This window comes from Pteropus medius, unplaced genomic scaffold (assembly GCF_902729225.1).
Source record: "Pteropus medius unplaced genomic scaffold, Ma_sr-lr_union100, whole genome shotgun sequence".
Classification (NCBI taxonomy): domain Eukaryota; kingdom Metazoa; phylum Chordata; class Mammalia; order Chiroptera; family Pteropodidae; genus Pteropus; species Pteropus medius.
Genome location: NW_024346150.1, coordinates 18,300 through 34,515, shown reverse-complemented (window position 1 = coordinate 34,515; position 16,216 = coordinate 18,300). Strand labels below are relative to the sequence as shown.

The 16,216-nt window shown below is 47.0% G+C and overlaps 1 protein-coding gene across 7 annotated transcripts; it reads left to right on the top strand.

Moving 5' to 3' along the window:
- The first annotated feature begins 6 nt into the window (after positions 1 to 6).
- Positions 7 to 16,211, top strand: NPR2 (natriuretic peptide receptor 2). Of its 7 annotated transcripts, none has more exons than XM_039875396.1 (22): positions 7 to 921; positions 1,768 to 1,973; positions 7,006 to 7,119; positions 7,424 to 7,559; positions 7,810 to 7,904; positions 8,129 to 8,279; positions 8,505 to 8,589; positions 9,056 to 9,185; positions 9,348 to 9,422; positions 9,634 to 9,711; positions 9,955 to 10,059; positions 10,195 to 10,266; positions 11,946 to 12,105; positions 12,284 to 12,439; positions 12,518 to 12,686; positions 12,857 to 13,003; positions 13,445 to 13,568; positions 13,746 to 13,814; positions 15,056 to 15,230; positions 15,302 to 15,400; positions 15,664 to 15,755; positions 15,870 to 16,208. In XM_039875396.1, exons 1-22 carry the CDS (start codon positions 255 to 257, stop codon positions 15,933 to 15,935), a joined length of 3,171 nt encoding a protein of 1,056 aa, XP_039731330.1. In that variant the 5' UTR covers positions 7 to 254; the 3' UTR covers positions 15,936 to 16,208. The 7 variants fall into 7 exon arrangements, with proteins under 7 accessions (XP_039731330.1, XP_039731331.1, XP_039731334.1 ...); XM_039875397.1 differs by having other exon boundaries at positions 9,065 to 9,185; positions 15,870 to 16,203; XM_039875399.1 differs by having other exon boundaries at positions 11 to 921; positions 8,147 to 8,279; positions 9,065 to 9,185; positions 15,870 to 16,211.
- The last annotated feature ends 5 nt before the right edge of the window (positions 16,212 to 16,216 follow it).

Here is a 16,216-nt window from a genome sequence, read left to right as displayed (position 1 = left end):
CTCCTCCTGCCACCCTGCTCTTAGTCCTCGGTCCTTACCCTAGGCAAGCCGACCCACTCCTTACCCATCCCCTGGTCTTCCTCCCATCTCTTCCTCCTGTCCCGCCCCACCACTTTTGTATCTCAGCCTACCTAGCTTATCCTCACTAAATCTTCCTGATTTCCCCAGGTTCCAGGCTGGGTGGTGCCTGTGCCTCCCCAGTAGGCCACAGTGGCCCCAGGTTCTGGGGGCGGTGGGGCTGCTGCTTTCTCCCCATGGCATTGCCATCACTCCTGCTGGTGGTGGCAGCCCTGGCAGGTGGGGTGCGTCCTCCCTTGGCTCGGAACCTGACGCTGGCGGTAGTGCTGCCAGAACACAACCTGAGCTATGCCTGGGCCTGGCCACGGGTAGGTCCTGCTGTGGCACTAGCTGTGGAGGCACTGGGCCGGGCACTGCCCGTGGACCTGCGGTTTGTCAGCTCTGAACTAGATGGCGCCTGCTCTGAGTACCTGGCACCGCTGCGCGCTGTGGACCTCAAGCTGTACCATGACCCTGACCTTCTGTTGGGCCCTGGTTGTGTGTACCCCGCTGCCTCTGTGGCCCGCTTTGCCTCTCATTGGCGCCTTCCCCTGCTGACTGCGGGTGCTGTGGCCTCTGGTTTTGCTGCTAAGAATGAGCATTATCGAACCCTGGTGCGCACTGGTCCCTCTGCTCCCAAGCTGGGTGAGTTTGTAGTGACATTACACGGGCACTTCAATTGGACTGCCCGTGCTGCCTTGCTGTATCTGGATGCCCGCACAGATGACCGGCCTCACTACTTCACCATCGAGGGCGTCTTTGAGGCCCTGCAGGACAGCAACCTCAGTGTGCAGCACCAGGTGTATGCCCGTGAGCCAGGGGGCCCTGAGCAGGCCACCCACTTCATCCGGTCCAACGGGCGCAGTGAGTGTGGCCTGGGCTATTTTAGGGTCGGGAGGAGGGTCGCTGTATCCCTGGACTTCAGTGCTGGGAAACTAGATGGAGGCAGGCATTCAAGAGTGTACGTGGTGGTAGGGCTCAAGCAGCACATGTGGACAGATCACCTGTGAGAGGGCTAAGGCATTATGATAGGGGAGCTTGCGGACGGCATAGGCAGGTGTAAACAAGGAATGAGATAGCATGAAGGGTGAAGCTTGTGTCAAGGGAGGATGTAGGATTGGAAGATTGAATTTGAGGGGCCATGCGAGTGCCCTAGAATGGTGAGTGTGGTCGATGGCCACTCCAAAATGAATAACTATCTGTGAAAAGAGACTTCTCAGACTGGGGCACCAAAACCTCTTATAGTGTGGGTCTATATATAATAAATTACTAAAATAGTGATGACTGTATACATGGGTTTTGGGGTTCAGCAGATTGGATTGGGAAAGACAGATAAAGCTGACACTGAGAGAAATTCCGAGCAGCCAGTGCTTTTGAGCATAGAGAAAGGCAGAGCAGAATGGGAGAGTGAGGAGGGCTAGGTGGGGAGCAGCAGGCAGGGCTCTGGGAAAAGGAGGGCCTTCAGGCTGATAGCTCCCTTCCTCTGGGGTCTGGTCAGGTTCTGACCTCTGCCAGATGGTCCATATGGCCCCAGGGTACTTATGACATAGACTCCAAGGGAGGAGGGACGGGGAGCATCTGTTGGGTGGTGGATAGGTTAAGTCACTCTCTTTCTTGCTAAAGAGGGAAATGCAGATGGTTTAGAGAGGGGGCTGTGTGGGGACCTGGATATGTTCTCAGGGTGCCCCTCTGTTGTATACCTGTTCCCAGTTGTGTATATCTGTGGCCCTCTGGAGATGCTGCATGAAATCCTGCTGCAGGCCCAGAGGGAGAACCTGACCAATGGGGATTATGTCTTCTTTTACCTGGATGTCTTTGGGGAGAGTCTCCATGCAGGCCCCACGCGCTCTACAGGCCGGCCCTGGCAGGACAATCGCACTTGGGAACAGGCCCAGGCCCTCAGAGAGGCCTTTCAGGTATCATTTGAGCCCATATGGAAGGGGATGTGGGAAGAGGAGCATCTTTGGAGATTCTCTGTCTCTCACAAGACCCCGCAGAAACCCTGAGAACAGGACAGGAATTGTGAACTTCAGGAGTGAAATGAACAGAGGCTTTTCGAGTCTTATATCATTTTTCCTTACTTCCCCACATTTGTGACTTTCTCAGTGTGTCTGCCAAACAAGGCTACCTCCCAAGATCTCAGAACACTCACTTTCCTAAGCGCCAGTAGTAGCCTATAGTGTTGGGGAGAAAAGTTCAGGAAAAGATCTGGTCCCAGCCCATGAGAGAGCTTCCATCCTTTCTGGAAAGGCGAGGCATAACGTGGTACAGTTAGATACAAGTGCGAGAAAGGATATGATTATGTGTCCTGGAACAGACACTAAGAACTTTAGTGTTTCAGAGGAAGGAGAGTCATTGTGGCTGAGATTAGGGAAGGCTTCTAGAAAGGAAGTAAGACTCTACTGTGACTTGAAAGATAGATATCATATTCCTAGTCAGAGTGTGAGAGAGAGGATTCACGCAGTTTGAGCAAAGAGAAGATAAGAATGAGCATGTTTGAGGGACCAAGAAGGTACTGACCTAACAAGAAAGAAGGATTCACCTGAAGCAGATATAGGAAATAATGTTGCAAAGTATAATTAGATTGTGGAGAGCTCTGAATCTACGAGTAAGGCACTTGGACTTGAATGTGGGAATCCTTTAGATTTTTTTGTGAAGAGAAACACGATGACAATTCAGGTTGGATTGGAAGAGGCGGTGGCTAGAGGCAGTGATTCCACCTACAGTGGAGTGAGGTGAAATGGGCTTGCATTTCAGGTGATGATAGCAGGAATGGAAGGAAATGTATTTGAGAAACAATTTGTAGGGAAAATAGATGACTCTGTTCATTTCACTGCTCTGCTCAAAACTGTCAGTGAGTTATTTCCTACAGAATAAAAGTCCTGACTCCTTAACATGGCATTTAAGACCTTCTACAATCTGTTCTCAACCCACTTTTTCATGTGCGCTTCATGCCTGAATACTCCAGCCCCTGACCCCAGGCCTCCCTGCACCCCACCTCGCCTTTGTGCTCTTTGATCCTTTGTCTGGAATACTCTTCCTTCCCTTGCTCCGAATCTCTGCTTCTCAAAATCATACCCATGAATTGTTCCCTGATCCTCCCATGAATTTTTCACTAACTTATATACATGAGTATTTCTTATTTATCCATATGTCTCCTTTTCCTAAAAAGGATTTGAGATAGTGTATGAAATAACCTTCGGTTCCTTTCATATCTGAGACTCTTTGACTCTAAGTAGTTGTGTACAAGGGCTGGACTTGGGTGAGTAAGGTTTTATGTGGCTGTGATTATATATGTGATTGTGATTGACCAGTATGTGTCTGACTGTGAATGGCATTATCTGTTGCATGCCAGAGTATGAGTCTGTGACTGTTACACCTGAACATGGATATTGGCAGACAGGTTTTGTTACGCTCTAGCTTGTGCCTAAAACAACCATCTCACCTTTGTCCGTCTGGATAATGCTTATGTATTCTTCAAGACTCAGACCAGTTACTTTCCCTTCAAGGAAACTGAATTCCCAAAATGGACTGAGTTTCCCCTTGTGCTTAATTCCGTCTCCTATAGAACTTACACGTTATTCAGTCAGCGTTTGATTGATTTGAAGACAGACTCAGTCTATTAGTGTTTATTGAGCACATATTATGTACCAGTCACTGTGCTAGGTACCAGTGGTATACGGTGGCGACCATAACAGATGTAGGCCCTGCCTTTTTGGAGCTTACATTTAGTAGGACAGACATGAAACAAATAAGCAAATAAATACAAACGGAACAAATTGTGATGTGTGACTTAAAAAAAAAAGGGTAGAGTGGTATCAGAAGAGAATACTGAGGGGATTGCACCTTAGCTAGTATGGCCAGGGAAGTTCTCTATGACCCTTCCAGATGGGAGGACTCCATAGCCTTCTGAGCTGTATTCTTTTTGTGGAAGGAACATCTCTCTTTCTTGTGTGAGAATTCCTACCAGCCAGTGGAGCCCCACCACTTAGGGTAGGGAGCGGAGGGTTCTAGTTAGCTAACATTCAGTTACATAAATTAACTCTCAGTTCTCCTACTTACTGTAGGCATTATTTGGACAGAAAAAGAAAGGGAGAATTTGCTACAATATGACAGAAGGGGAAACAGGCAGTCAAGAATATGCTGAGAAAGCCAAGGCTTTGGGGCAGGATGGGGTGAGGGGGTGATGAGGGATTCTCTGGCAATGCTGTGCTCATCCTTTCCCAGTGCTGAAGCAGGGCAAAGGTGAGGGAAGTTGGGTGGTCAGTTCCAGCCAAGGATGTAAAAGCAGAGTGAATACCCTACCCCAGAAATACCTGGCCCACTGGGGTCCCAGACCAGGCCAGTCTGGAAAAGGTGGCAGTAGAGGTGAGGAGTCCTTAATACATATGCCAGAAGCTTTACCAGGAGGGTGTCGTGCTCAAGGAAAAGGTCCCAGCTCATTTTGGGTAGCTAGCTGCTCGAGAGCAGGAGTCATGCTCATCTCTGTATTCCATGTGCCAACCACAAATTCATTGAATTGAATTAAGGTGTATACTGGAGAGGGAAGAGGGCTAGGAATTCGTCTTGACAGGAGTAGAGCTGGCAGGTACTATAAACCAAGATGATCAACTAGGATACGGGGAATAAGCAGATGTAGTGGAACTAAATAAGCAAATGACTTGGCTCTAAGGATCCAGAGGCCCAGGCTGAGCATTTGAGGGCTACAGGGTCAGAAACCCAGGTGGAGGTCACAACCTAGCATGAGATGGGTTACGGAAGGGGGACACCGATAGCCAGATGGAAATAAGCACTTAACTAAGGGCTGCATGTAAGACTGAACCTTTTCTGGAGACAATTCTTTGGAATTGTCTTTTTATGCCACAGTTGACAGTGCCTCCTGTTACTGCAGAGCAGATCTCAGTGTGGGTGGGCCCACAGGCAGAGGCAGGCGTTGGCACCTACTGTGAGCCCATTTTGGGCAGCCTTTGCTTTTTTTTTTTTTCACCTGGGGTCCACTGTGAAATGGGACACAATTACTTACCTTTTTTGTCCTGTCTTTAGTTCTCGAGCAAGCACAGAAACTCTCTGGAGGTTCTTTTTCTTTTTAGTAGTCAGTAACCACAGCAAAACAGAGTCTAGCGTAGGATTTTTAAAAGTGTGGTCTTGGAATCCTGGGGGCCCCTGAAATCCTTTTAGGGGACCACAAAGTCAAAACTATTTTAAAAATTATACTGAGGTGTTATTTGCCTCTGTCACTCTCATTCTTCCATGATTGTACAGTGGAGTTTTCCAGAGGCTACGTGACATGTGATGATGTCATCACTCTGGCAGCTATGGAGGGCGTGCTTGTGCTTTAAAAACTTGTCAGTTTTAATTTATAATGTGGTAAATATGATAGATATAATCCAAATAAACAAAAGCTCTTTGGGGTCCTCAATAACTTTTAGTAGTGTAAAGGGGTCATGAGACCAAGCAGTTTGAGAACTGCTAGTCTAACAGACAAACCCAGAGAATTACTAAGTGTTTAAAAAGCATTAAAAACCTACCATCAGCCTTTGTATTAAAACATAAATTGTGTTAAACCTGATCTTTTCCAGCTTTTTTACTGACTTTTTACATTGTTTGTCAACAATATCCTACCCTTCTATTTTTCTTTTATTCTTGGAGCAGGTGTTAACTGAATGAACTCCTCCAACCCCATCCTCAGTCCTGCTCTCCTTTTTAATTTTGCCTGAGAGCAGTAGAGTACTAGAAGTGTGTAATCAAGCATCCAAACGCTCCCGTAAGAATAATTATATCATACAGCAAACAATGAAAAGTCTAATACAATCAATATACATTAGAAATTGACTTCATTATTTCCTAGCTGGAATGAATTGATATATATTAGAGCATATGTGGTATACCCAGTGTCTCTACATAAACTTTCTGTGACAGGAATGAACAAACTTGTAGAAATGACGAGATTTTAATCCATCACTTCACAAAGTCTCATTTCACAAAACATATCGATCTGAAGTCTTTCTCTGAAGTTGTGGTGCCAGTTTCCTATCCAAGGTAGAGGCTGGCCTTAGTAATTGTGCAGGCCTGGGGTGGAGGTGGAAGTGGAGGCTAGTATGTCCATCAGTTAAGGGGAAATGTGTCAGGCCAGTGGGAGCCAGGCAGACACCTCAGTGAGACTTATGGCCAGTGAGATGTGTGCGTGGCTGAGACCAAATGTGTCATTGGCTTATCTGTGAAATGTGTGTGGGCGTGTGACTGTGTTTTTTTCTGTGACACATGTCTATTACTTAGTGATGTGTAGGACCATGCCAGTATACAGACAGTGCTGCTTATGGTAGGTATTTCACACAGGTTATGAATGGGTTCATGGCTTTTCACAGATGGAATCACTGTCTCAGAGTGGTTCCCCCAGTTGTCATAGGACCTGAAATCTCTTTGATTCACTGAGTGGAGTCACTGTGTTCAAGTCCCAAATGGAAATGTAAACATTTTACTGATAACATTAACAGTAATTAACACCTCAGAGAGAAGCTGTTGATCAGTGAATGGTGCCCTTAATAGTGAATAGGTACCCAGAAAGGATGGGACAGAGGAGCTGTGAGTGCTATGGCAGCCTTGATGAAGGCCTAGGTGGAGGTAGGGACTTCAGGAACATGAGGGGCAGGGTTTGGGGGATGGAGTTGACTTTCTCCATTTCCCAGGCTCTACCTTCCGAGAACCATCCTATCTACCTTTCATGGAGGTGTGCCACTCCTTCTCCCCAGATGTATTAAACTTACACCACACGTACCCCATTGCCCCTCACATAGGCACACACACAGAGTTTAGTACCTCAGCCTTCAGACTCACTCATGTATATTTTATATCCTGTGTATTTCACCAGGTTTCCCTGTCTTGCTTCCTTTCTTCCCTTAATGCCCATCTTGAATCCCGTTCACTCTTCCTCATGTGCTCTTGGTACAGACAGTTTTGGTCATCACATATCGTGAACCCCCAAATCCTGAGTATCAGGAATTCCAGAATCGTTTGCTGATAAGAGCCCGGGAAGATTTTGGTGTGGAGCTGGCCCCCTCCCTGGTAAGTAGATCTCTCTCTTCTGAGAATCAGGCTGGGCTTTGAGGAAAGGCTCATCTCCCTAACTCAGCATCAAGCCATGGCTGTGGAGCCAGCCCTACTTTGGGGGTTGTCTACTTCCATCCAGGATTTTTCCTTCTGCCCTAGTGTCTAGTGAGGTAGGGATGGCACCTTAGGAATGAGAGGAGGGAAGAAAGCAAACCAGAAGAGAGAACAGGTAGAAGGAGACCCCAGCGATGGGCAAGGGGGCTGGGGAAGGGGGCTTGGCAGGACCTTTGGAGAGCACTGCTGAAGTTACTGCCCCCAGATGAACCTCATCGCTGGCTGTTTCTATGATGGTATCCTGCTATATGCTGAAGTCTTGAACGAGACGATACAGGAAGGAGGCACCCGGGAAGATGGACTTCGAATTGTGGAAAAGATGCAGGGACGAAGATACCACGGTAATAACGAGGGTCAGATGAAGGCCAGAGGGCTGCTATCAGGCTCGAGAGTGGAGTGGGCAGAAGAAGGTACAGATACCGGGGCAGGGGGCAGAGTTAGTAGGGGTCAGAGAACATGGAAGAAGTGGAAACATACTAAGAGCAGGTGCAGGGATGGACTCCGAGGTAATTGGAAGGACTAGGGGATAGACTAGGGGCGTAGGGTAGATCTCAAAGGAAGGGCTACTTTTTTTTTTCGTTGTTATCTTAGGTGTAACTGGATTGGTTGTTATGGACAAGAACAATGACCGGGAGACCGATTTTGTCCTGTGGGCCATGGGAGACCTGGATTCTGGGGACTTTCAGGTGATGGGGGAGGAGGCAGGGAGGAGTGTATGGGCTTTACAGGTTCAGCTTTCAAGGGTTCAGCGGGGGCAGAATCAAAGGTACTAGAGGCAGGGACTTATTTTCTCTGCTGGAGTGGCATCCTGGGTGGGTGAGTGGGAGAGAGGTTGGGGAGAAAAGTAGCCAAATAACGGGGTCTGAGGGAGGAGGCTGGTGGGAACCCAGTTCTCTCCTGGTGGGCCCAGTTCTCTCCTTCCTCACAGCCTGCAGCCCACTACTCAGGAGCCGAGAAGCAGATTTGGTGGACAGGACGGCCTATCCCCTGGGTGAAGGGGGTGCCCCCCTTGGATAATCCCCCCTGTGCCTTTGACTTGGACGACCCGTCCTGTGATAAAAGTGGGTGTGTGCAGGGACTGGGAGCAATCTTTTCTCCCTTTTCTTTGCATTCTTCTACTGCCCCTCACTCATTCCCCATCTTAGCTCTCTTTTTTCCTCTACTTCTATACTGCCCTCCTTCTTCTCTTCAAGAAATCTCCCTACTCCCTGCGCCCTGAGCATCATCCCCTTCCCCATTCTTACAACTCCACACAGTCTTTCTCAGGGTCCCCCTCTCCCCTTCAGCTCCACTTTCAACTCTGGCAATTGTGGCACTGGGCACAGGAATCACCTTCATCATGTTTGGTGTTTCCAGCTTTCTCATTTTCCGGTGAGTGCTGGGCTTCCCACTAACCCTGCGCATTGCCGCACTGCCTTCTGGCTGAGGCCAGGTGGTCCCTGTTAACACAGGGTGGGGGTAGCAGGGCTCTTAATTGGGTGGTTGTCGCTTTAACTTAACATCCTCCTCTCCAGCCTTTCTCATTCGTTGTCTTTTAGCCTTGATGTTGTTTTCCCACTTTTGGTTCGATACTGGGTATACTAACTAGTGATTCTGAGTGGAGTCTTAACAAGGGCAAAGGTCAATTTTCCATGGATGCTACCACTTTAAGAAATAACTTTGACCTTCAACTTCTGTGTTGTTAAATGAGCACAGGGCCTGTAATGCAACCTTTTCTCTCAGTCCTGTCTCTTGTGTATAACAGTTGCAGCTCAAGAGCTGCAGGGAAGGCCCTGCAACCCCACTGTGGGCTTATGGGGTGGTAGGATTGGGCTTGCCAGTCAACTGAGGCGTGCAGTCCTTACAGAAAACTGATGCTGGAGAAGGAGCTGGCTAGCATGTTGTGGCGCATTCGCTGGGAAGAGCTGCAATTTGGCAATTCAGAGCGATATCATAAAGGTGCAGGCAGTCGCCTCACACTGTCACTGGTGAGCCCTTGTCTCAGCTGTCCCTCTGCTTCCCTCTGAGTTCCTGTCCTTTCCTACCCTGGACCTTTCCCAGCACATTGGCCTGTAATGATAGCCCCTGCACCACCACCATCATCTAATGTTCCTTTCATCCTTCCGCCTCCATGTTGCCCTTGGCCCCAGCGGGGATCCAGTTACGGCTCGCTCATGACAGCCCATGGGAAATACCAGATCTTTGCCAACACCGGTCACTTCAAGGTGAACAGTCATCCGCTTGTTCTGGTCCCCACCATTTCATCCTGTCTCATCCCCATCTGTCACCTCTTCCCGTGAAACTCTGCCCCTCATAACCCTCCTCTCTATGTCCAGCTGAGCTCTTGGATGCTCCCATGGTTCTCCAGGATTCCTAGCACCCAGAAAATCCTTCTGATATTAATTTTTCCTTTTCCCTTTTTACTCCCACCATCAGGGAAATGTTGTTGCAATCAAACATGTCAATAAGAAGCGCATTGAGCTGACCCGGCAGGTTCTGTTTGAACTCAAACATGTACGTAATGGCTGGCATTTGCATTGAGGGTGAGGGAAAAATAGGGTAAGGGAAGAGTAAAGGGGAAGACTGTGGAATAGTAAAATTGGCTAGGAGGGCAAGGGGTTAATTTACAAGTGGCTTTAAATTGTAGGTACAATTAAGAGAAAGGTCTCATGTAATGGTAGATTTCTGTATCTAATTTTTAGCTTTTTCAATTCTCTTCTCCCCACCTCCGCCCCCGCCCCTTGCTTTCTTTCCTAGATGAGAGATGTTCAGTTCAACCATCTCACTCGCTTCATTGGTGCTTGCATAGACCCTCCCAACATTTGCATCGTCACTGAGTATTGTCCTCGAGGGAGTTTACAGGTGATGGATAGGTGGAGATTATAGGGGACGGGGGGGGGGGGGGGGGGGGATAGGCCCAAAGTTATATCAACTCTATGCAGGTGCAAGCTAGTGGATCTAGGATAATCACATAATCTATTCCATGTCACTTGCCAGGATATTCTGGAAAATGACAGCATCAACTTGGACTGGATGTTTCGTTATTCACTCATTAATGACCTTGTTAAGGTGAGTTTTCTCTGCTTCTCCTTAAGAGTTCATCTGCTTTAAAATGCCTCCATTTTTCTCTCTTTGCTTATAATTTCCCTTTCTAGTCCTCTAAAAGTCCCATTCTATTTCCCCTTATTCCTATGGTTGAGTAATAAAGGGTAAACAAAAAGTCTGGGGTTTTTAATTGGAGGAAATGAGTTTTATCTGCCACAAAGAGTCCTTTACTTGTAGAGAATTTTTGTCTTCCTGCCCTAGATATCTCACGTCTCTTTACATATTCTCTCTTTACATATTCTCTCTCTCTTTCTCTCTCGCTCCAAAAGCTTATATTAAAATATTTTTGGCTTTCATGCAGGGAAAAGATGACTGTCTCCAAACATATTTATCTCCTATTTTTTTCTCATCATTTACTTTCTGACCAGTATTTAGCATATCTGCTCTTTTGTTTAGAAAACAAATTTAAAAAATAACACTTACTAGTAAAACAAAGAGAAACCAAGGAAAATTATACTAAACCTTTGATATCTTCTGATATACGAGGTTTCATCTATTTTCAGGTGACCCAGAGGTCCATGGATCTGTGGAGGTATACATTTGAATCTTGCACGGGGCACACAGATGTTTAGAAGCAAGTCCCATAGCCAGTGAGCTAGCCTAGTCTTAGACAAGATCACCCATATCCTGTCTGAAGTTGGCTTTGGTTTGTCTGCTTAATTATCAGGAGATTATTTTAAAAATGTTTTTTTGTTAAAGTTTTCCATCAAATGACAGATAAAATATTGAGTACAGTTGATGTGGTGCCCAACCAGAGGTGTGATGATAAATATAAGAAAACATGACTCTTAGAATAGTGATTTGGTGGAAAAGTGATTTAGAACAAAGCTGGAAGCCTAATCATTTCTGTATTCACAGACTTGCAAAAACTTGATTCCCAAAGTTTTTGTTGATATCAAAAGGAATAAGAAGGAAGAGTTCACAGAGACTAGCGTTATAAATTGTTTAGGTCCAGAGCTAAACACACAGATGTGTTTTGGTTAGCACACAACACTGTATCCTTTTCTGCTCCGTCTGAACTAACTTGGGTGGGTCTCGGGGTTTTCATAATAGGAAGCACCACTCACCCCTCATAGGCAAAGGTTCCCTCCTCTCTGGCCCCTGGGGCCAGAAGTTCAGTTTTCTAATTTACTATTTTCTGCACTTTCTCTCTGGCTCAGCATACCCTCTGATAGATCGCATTCCTCCTCTATCCTGCCTTGCTTGCCTACACCTGGTTATACGTTAAAGTTTACAACTGGTTAGTCTTCCTTGATGAATTTAGGTACACTTGATACTTTGGTCTCAAGCTATGTTTTCCTAAGTAGTGGCCATGCATTTGTGTCATATTCTTGGAGTTCATCTTCATAGTTAAGTTACCTTCACTACTCAGAAGACTGACTGCCTTTTCCAGGGTAATAACTGAGAGCTCCCCTTGTCCCTCCTCTGAAGCATTTCTCCTATCCCTGGTGCCTGGGTGCCAATAAACTGCTTATGGTACCAGGAAGGGGTGACTCTCCTATTCTTGGGTCTAAACTGTTCAGAAGATGTGCCTTCCACAATTAGCTTCTTGTTTTAGACAACTAGCTAATGCCCATCTCATGGAGAGGAGGTATCCTAAACCAGAAACAATCCAGTCCCATGACTTGATCTGTATCTCGCAGGGCATGGCCTTTCTCCATAACAGCATTATTGCATCCCATGGGAGTCTCAAGTCCTCCAACTGTGTGGTGGATAGTCGTTTTGTGCTCAAAATCACAGACTATGGCCTGGCCAGCTTCCGATCAACTGCTGAACCTGATGACAGTCACGCCCTCTATGCCAGTGAGGCCTTCCTTCACAGCCCACTTTTATATTACTCCCCGGCCCTGATCATTTCCACCTAGGGAGGGTGGGAGAGGGAGATGGAGTGATAGTAATTGGCGAGCATTATGGGAATTAACCCAGGTGGGCTTGGGAATACTCTTTTTGAGGACTTGTCCAGCCTATTCCCTTTTTTCAGAGAAGCTGTGGACTGCCCCAGAACTGCTCAGTGGGAACCCCTTGCCAACCACAGGCATGCAGAAAGCGGATATCTATAGCTTTGGGATCATCTTACAGGAGATAGCACTTCGCAGTGGTCCTTTCTACTTGGAGGGCCTGGACCTCAGCCCCAAAGGTAAGAATCAATCTACTCCTCACAGCCTTCTCTACCTGGGGGGCCCTGTCCTTCATCCAAACCCTTTATCACTCTCAGAGATTGTCCAGAAGGTCAGAAATGGTCAGCGGCCATATTTCCGGCCCAGCATTGACCGGACCCAACTGAATGAAGAGTTAATTTTGCTGATGGAGCGATGTTGGGCCCAGGACGCAGCCGAACGCCCAGACTTTGGACAGATTAAGGGCTTCATTCGCCGCTTTAACAAGTGAGAAGGCACTGAGGGGCAGGGGCTTCCCGGGGATAGAGCCTCATCAGGCTGAGTGGATGAGATGGGACTGGTTGGGGCCAAGAGAGGGTGGGTTGGGTTGGAAGACCTGGGAGTCTTGAGAATCTTGGAGCAGGTATCATATTCTGGCCTCTCCCCCTGTCCCCTAGGGAAGGTGGCACCAGCATACTGGACAACCTCCTGTTGCGCATGGAGCAGTATGCCAATAACCTGGAGAAGCTGGTGGAGGAACGCACACAGGCCTATCTGGAGGAGAAACGCAAGGCTGAGGCTCTACTCTACCAAATTCTACCCCAGTGAGACTTTTTCCCCCCTTCCTGAATTTTCCTTTGATATTCTGCTCTGTTGGATCCTGACTCATCAGTGTTCTGAGAACTCACCTCCTAACTCTTAGAACCCTGCTTTGTTATGTCTGGCCACAGTGAACCTTTTTGGCTAGACTGTTTTCATCCTGTCTCCAAATGAGCTGTGCTGCCTTCTTCTTAGGTCACTACTCTACCATGCCTTTGCTCCAGGACGTGTATGTAGAACAATTCCACTTTGAGACATTTAGCTCCCACCTCCAGGGAGCACTCGTGCACCTTACCTTGTGCTAGACTATAATGTGTTCCCAGCCACCTTCCTTCTCCTCCACAGGCTTAGCTTTCGTGTTAAGCCTGCTCCAGCATACATTCCTTTCCTCTCTCCCCTCCTATCCTCCTTCTGAGTTTGGCTCAAACTGCACCCTTGCTTTCTAGTTCAGTGGCAGAGCAGTTAAAACGGGGAGAGACTGTACAGGCCGAGGCCTTTGACAGTGTTACCATCTACTTCAGTGACATCGTTGGCTTCACAGCTTTGTCAGCAGAGAGCACCCCCATGCAGGTGAGAGCCCTGGGTGAGATTAGGGGGCAGGATAGGGATCTGGGAGAGCTTCACTGGGGCATGGGGATTGTTGATAAGAGGAACGATTGTTCTAGAGTTTCCATGTCTTGCTCTTGGGTTAAGAAATCTTAGAAAGTTTGACACAAGTCTCAGGGCCTCAACTTTCCCATCCATTAGGTGGTGACACTTCTTAATGACCTGTATACCTGCTTTGATGCCATAATTGACAACTTTGACGTCTATAAGGTGAGAGCTGGGGCTACCCTCCTACTAAGACCCCTTTAAAACCCAGTCTCCCTGAACCCCACATACCTTATCTGCTCCATGGTCAATTTTCCCTCCTGGGTCTCCAGCATCCTGGTATTAGAATGCCCTTTGTAGACAAATGAGGCTCTGACACTCTGACCGTACATTCCAATCTAATTTCTTGTGACTCCTTAGGCTTCCCTAATTGGAACCATCACAAGATTTAACTCTTATATACTACATTTTGCCTGGGGGTATAAATATAACCTATCCATCTTTTTTTCTTCTCTCTATCCCCTCCAGACATGGGAAGAATCATACAGAATGGTTTATTGGGGTGAGGGACAATCTCTATTGTAAAAGCTTTTTCTTGAAGTCATTTATTGAATTGGCATGGGGTAGGCTTTATTGGGATTCGGAGTAAAAATTATTTGGATTTGACTATTGGCTTTGTGGCTAACTGTGTGGCCTCGGGCTACCTGAGCCTTAGGTGTTTTATCTGTAATATGGGGATAATAAATTTATTGTGGAAAGTGCCTAACATTGTGCAGATAATAAATATCCATTCCTGTCCCTTCTCTTTGGACTTATTCTACCATTTCTGTTATTACTGTAACAAAGACCTCCCATAAAACCTTTACCCAGATTCACTAGTTGTTTATATTTTCCTTCATTTGCTTTATTAAAAAAAAAAAATCTATATAAATTATTTTCCGAACCATTTCAGAGTAAGTTTCAGACATAGTGCCTCTTTATCCCTAAAGAGTTTAGTGTTTAATTCCTAAAAACACGGACATTCTCTTGTACAGCTTCAGTACAATTAACAAAGCCAAGTGCCTGCTTTCTTACCTTTGACAGTTTAGGCTGAGGCCATTTCACTGGGCCTGCTTGACATCCTCACTAGCCTCTGTGCTCTTTAGGTCAGCCCTGTTTTCTTCTTTCTCATTTCCTGACAGAAGAACCTATTTGTCTCTGTCCTGTTGCAGACAGGGTATCCATTCATTCAGCAGACGTTTACCAAATCTACACCAGGCGCTTGGGTGGGGCAGGAGGATTTAAAGATTCCCTTGACTTCCCCTTCCCTCCAGATTCTCAGGACCATGGCACCCATTTTTCTAGTCAATATTCTGGCCTCCCAGGCTTTTGGGATAACTCATAGTGGTATCTAGCTTGTCTCCTTCTATTCTTCCCCATTCCAACTGATGCAGATAGAAGTGACCTTTTAATTTCCCCTCAATTAGGTAGAAACGATAGGAGATGCCTACATGGTGGTATCTGGTCTCCCAGGCCGAAATGGTCAACGCCACGCCCCGGAAATTGCTCGTATGGCCCTAGCATTACTGGATGCAGTTTCCTCTTTCCGCATTCGCCACCGACCCCATGACCAGCTGAGGCTACGTATAGGGGTACACACAGGTAAGGCTAACTCTCACTCCAGCCTTAGTATCCACTTTTCCCAGGCTCTTGCAACCTGTTTCTTTTCATAGGGCCTGTCTGTGCTGGGGTCGTTGGCCTGAAGATGCCCCGCTATTGTCTTTTTGGAGACACGGTGAACACTGCTTCCCGAATGGAGTCTAACGGTCAAGGTGAGACATTAGCCCTCAATCCTGGCTTCAGTTTCAATCTGTGTTGCCCTTTTCTTCTTTTCAGAGTTCCTCCAAATCTCTCAATCTGAGACCACAGTTCCTGACTGCCCCATCCTTGGACATATTTAGGTTCTAGAGCATGGGCACTGGGAAGACTGAGAGCCTTTTGAGGGGTGGTGGTTGGGTAAAGCTCTCTCAGACATCACCAGTTCTGTTGCCTTTTCTTTGATTCTTCTTTCCACCATCCCTCCATCTTATCCCAGCCCTGAAGATCCATGTCTCCTCTACCACCAAGGATGCCCTGGATGAGCTAGGATGCTTCCAGCTAGAGCTTCGGGGGGATGTGGAGATGAAGGTGATGGCAGGCCATGGGGAAGGGGTCATGGAAAGGGAGGATGTGATTTTGGGGATCATGGGGGAAGAGAGGGACGTAGAAGAATCTGAATTATCTCCACTCCCCTGCTCCCAGGGAAAAGGAAAGATGCGAACTTACTGGCTCCTAGGAGAGCAGAAAGGATCTGCTGGACTTCTGTAAACCCCAATTCTTTCCAAGTCAGACAATCTCCTGCTGCTGGTACCTGGGTAGGCAGTGGCCACCATCTCTCCACACATCAAAACTGGACACTGTCATATGAGATGGAAACCAACGTGCACAAAAACCCTACCTTACATGGAAGTTGTTGCCCTTTGCAGCTCAGCCTTGTACATACACCTGCCCGTCTCTGGCCTGGTCCCCTTCTTCCCAACCTTCTGTAAATATCTGTATCTAAACCAGAATATTTTGGCCAAATATAAAACAACAAAAACATTATGATG

What these genes read in the sequence shown, in the direction of transcription:
- NPR2 (XM_039875396.1), top strand. Translation starts at nt 255, where the DNA reads ATGGCATTGCCATCACTCCTGCTGGTGGTGGCAGCCCTGGCAGGTGGG. An exon ending in TCATTAATGACCTTGTTAAG is followed by an intron (nt 10,267 to 11,945) that starts GTGAGTTTTCTC and finishes TGTATCTCGCAG; the next exon opens with GGCATGGCCTTTCTCCATAA. An exon ending in CAGAGAGCACCCCCATGCAG is followed by an intron (nt 13,569 to 13,745) that starts GTGAGAGCCCTG and finishes CCCATCCATTAG; the next exon opens with GTGGTGACACTTCTTAATGA.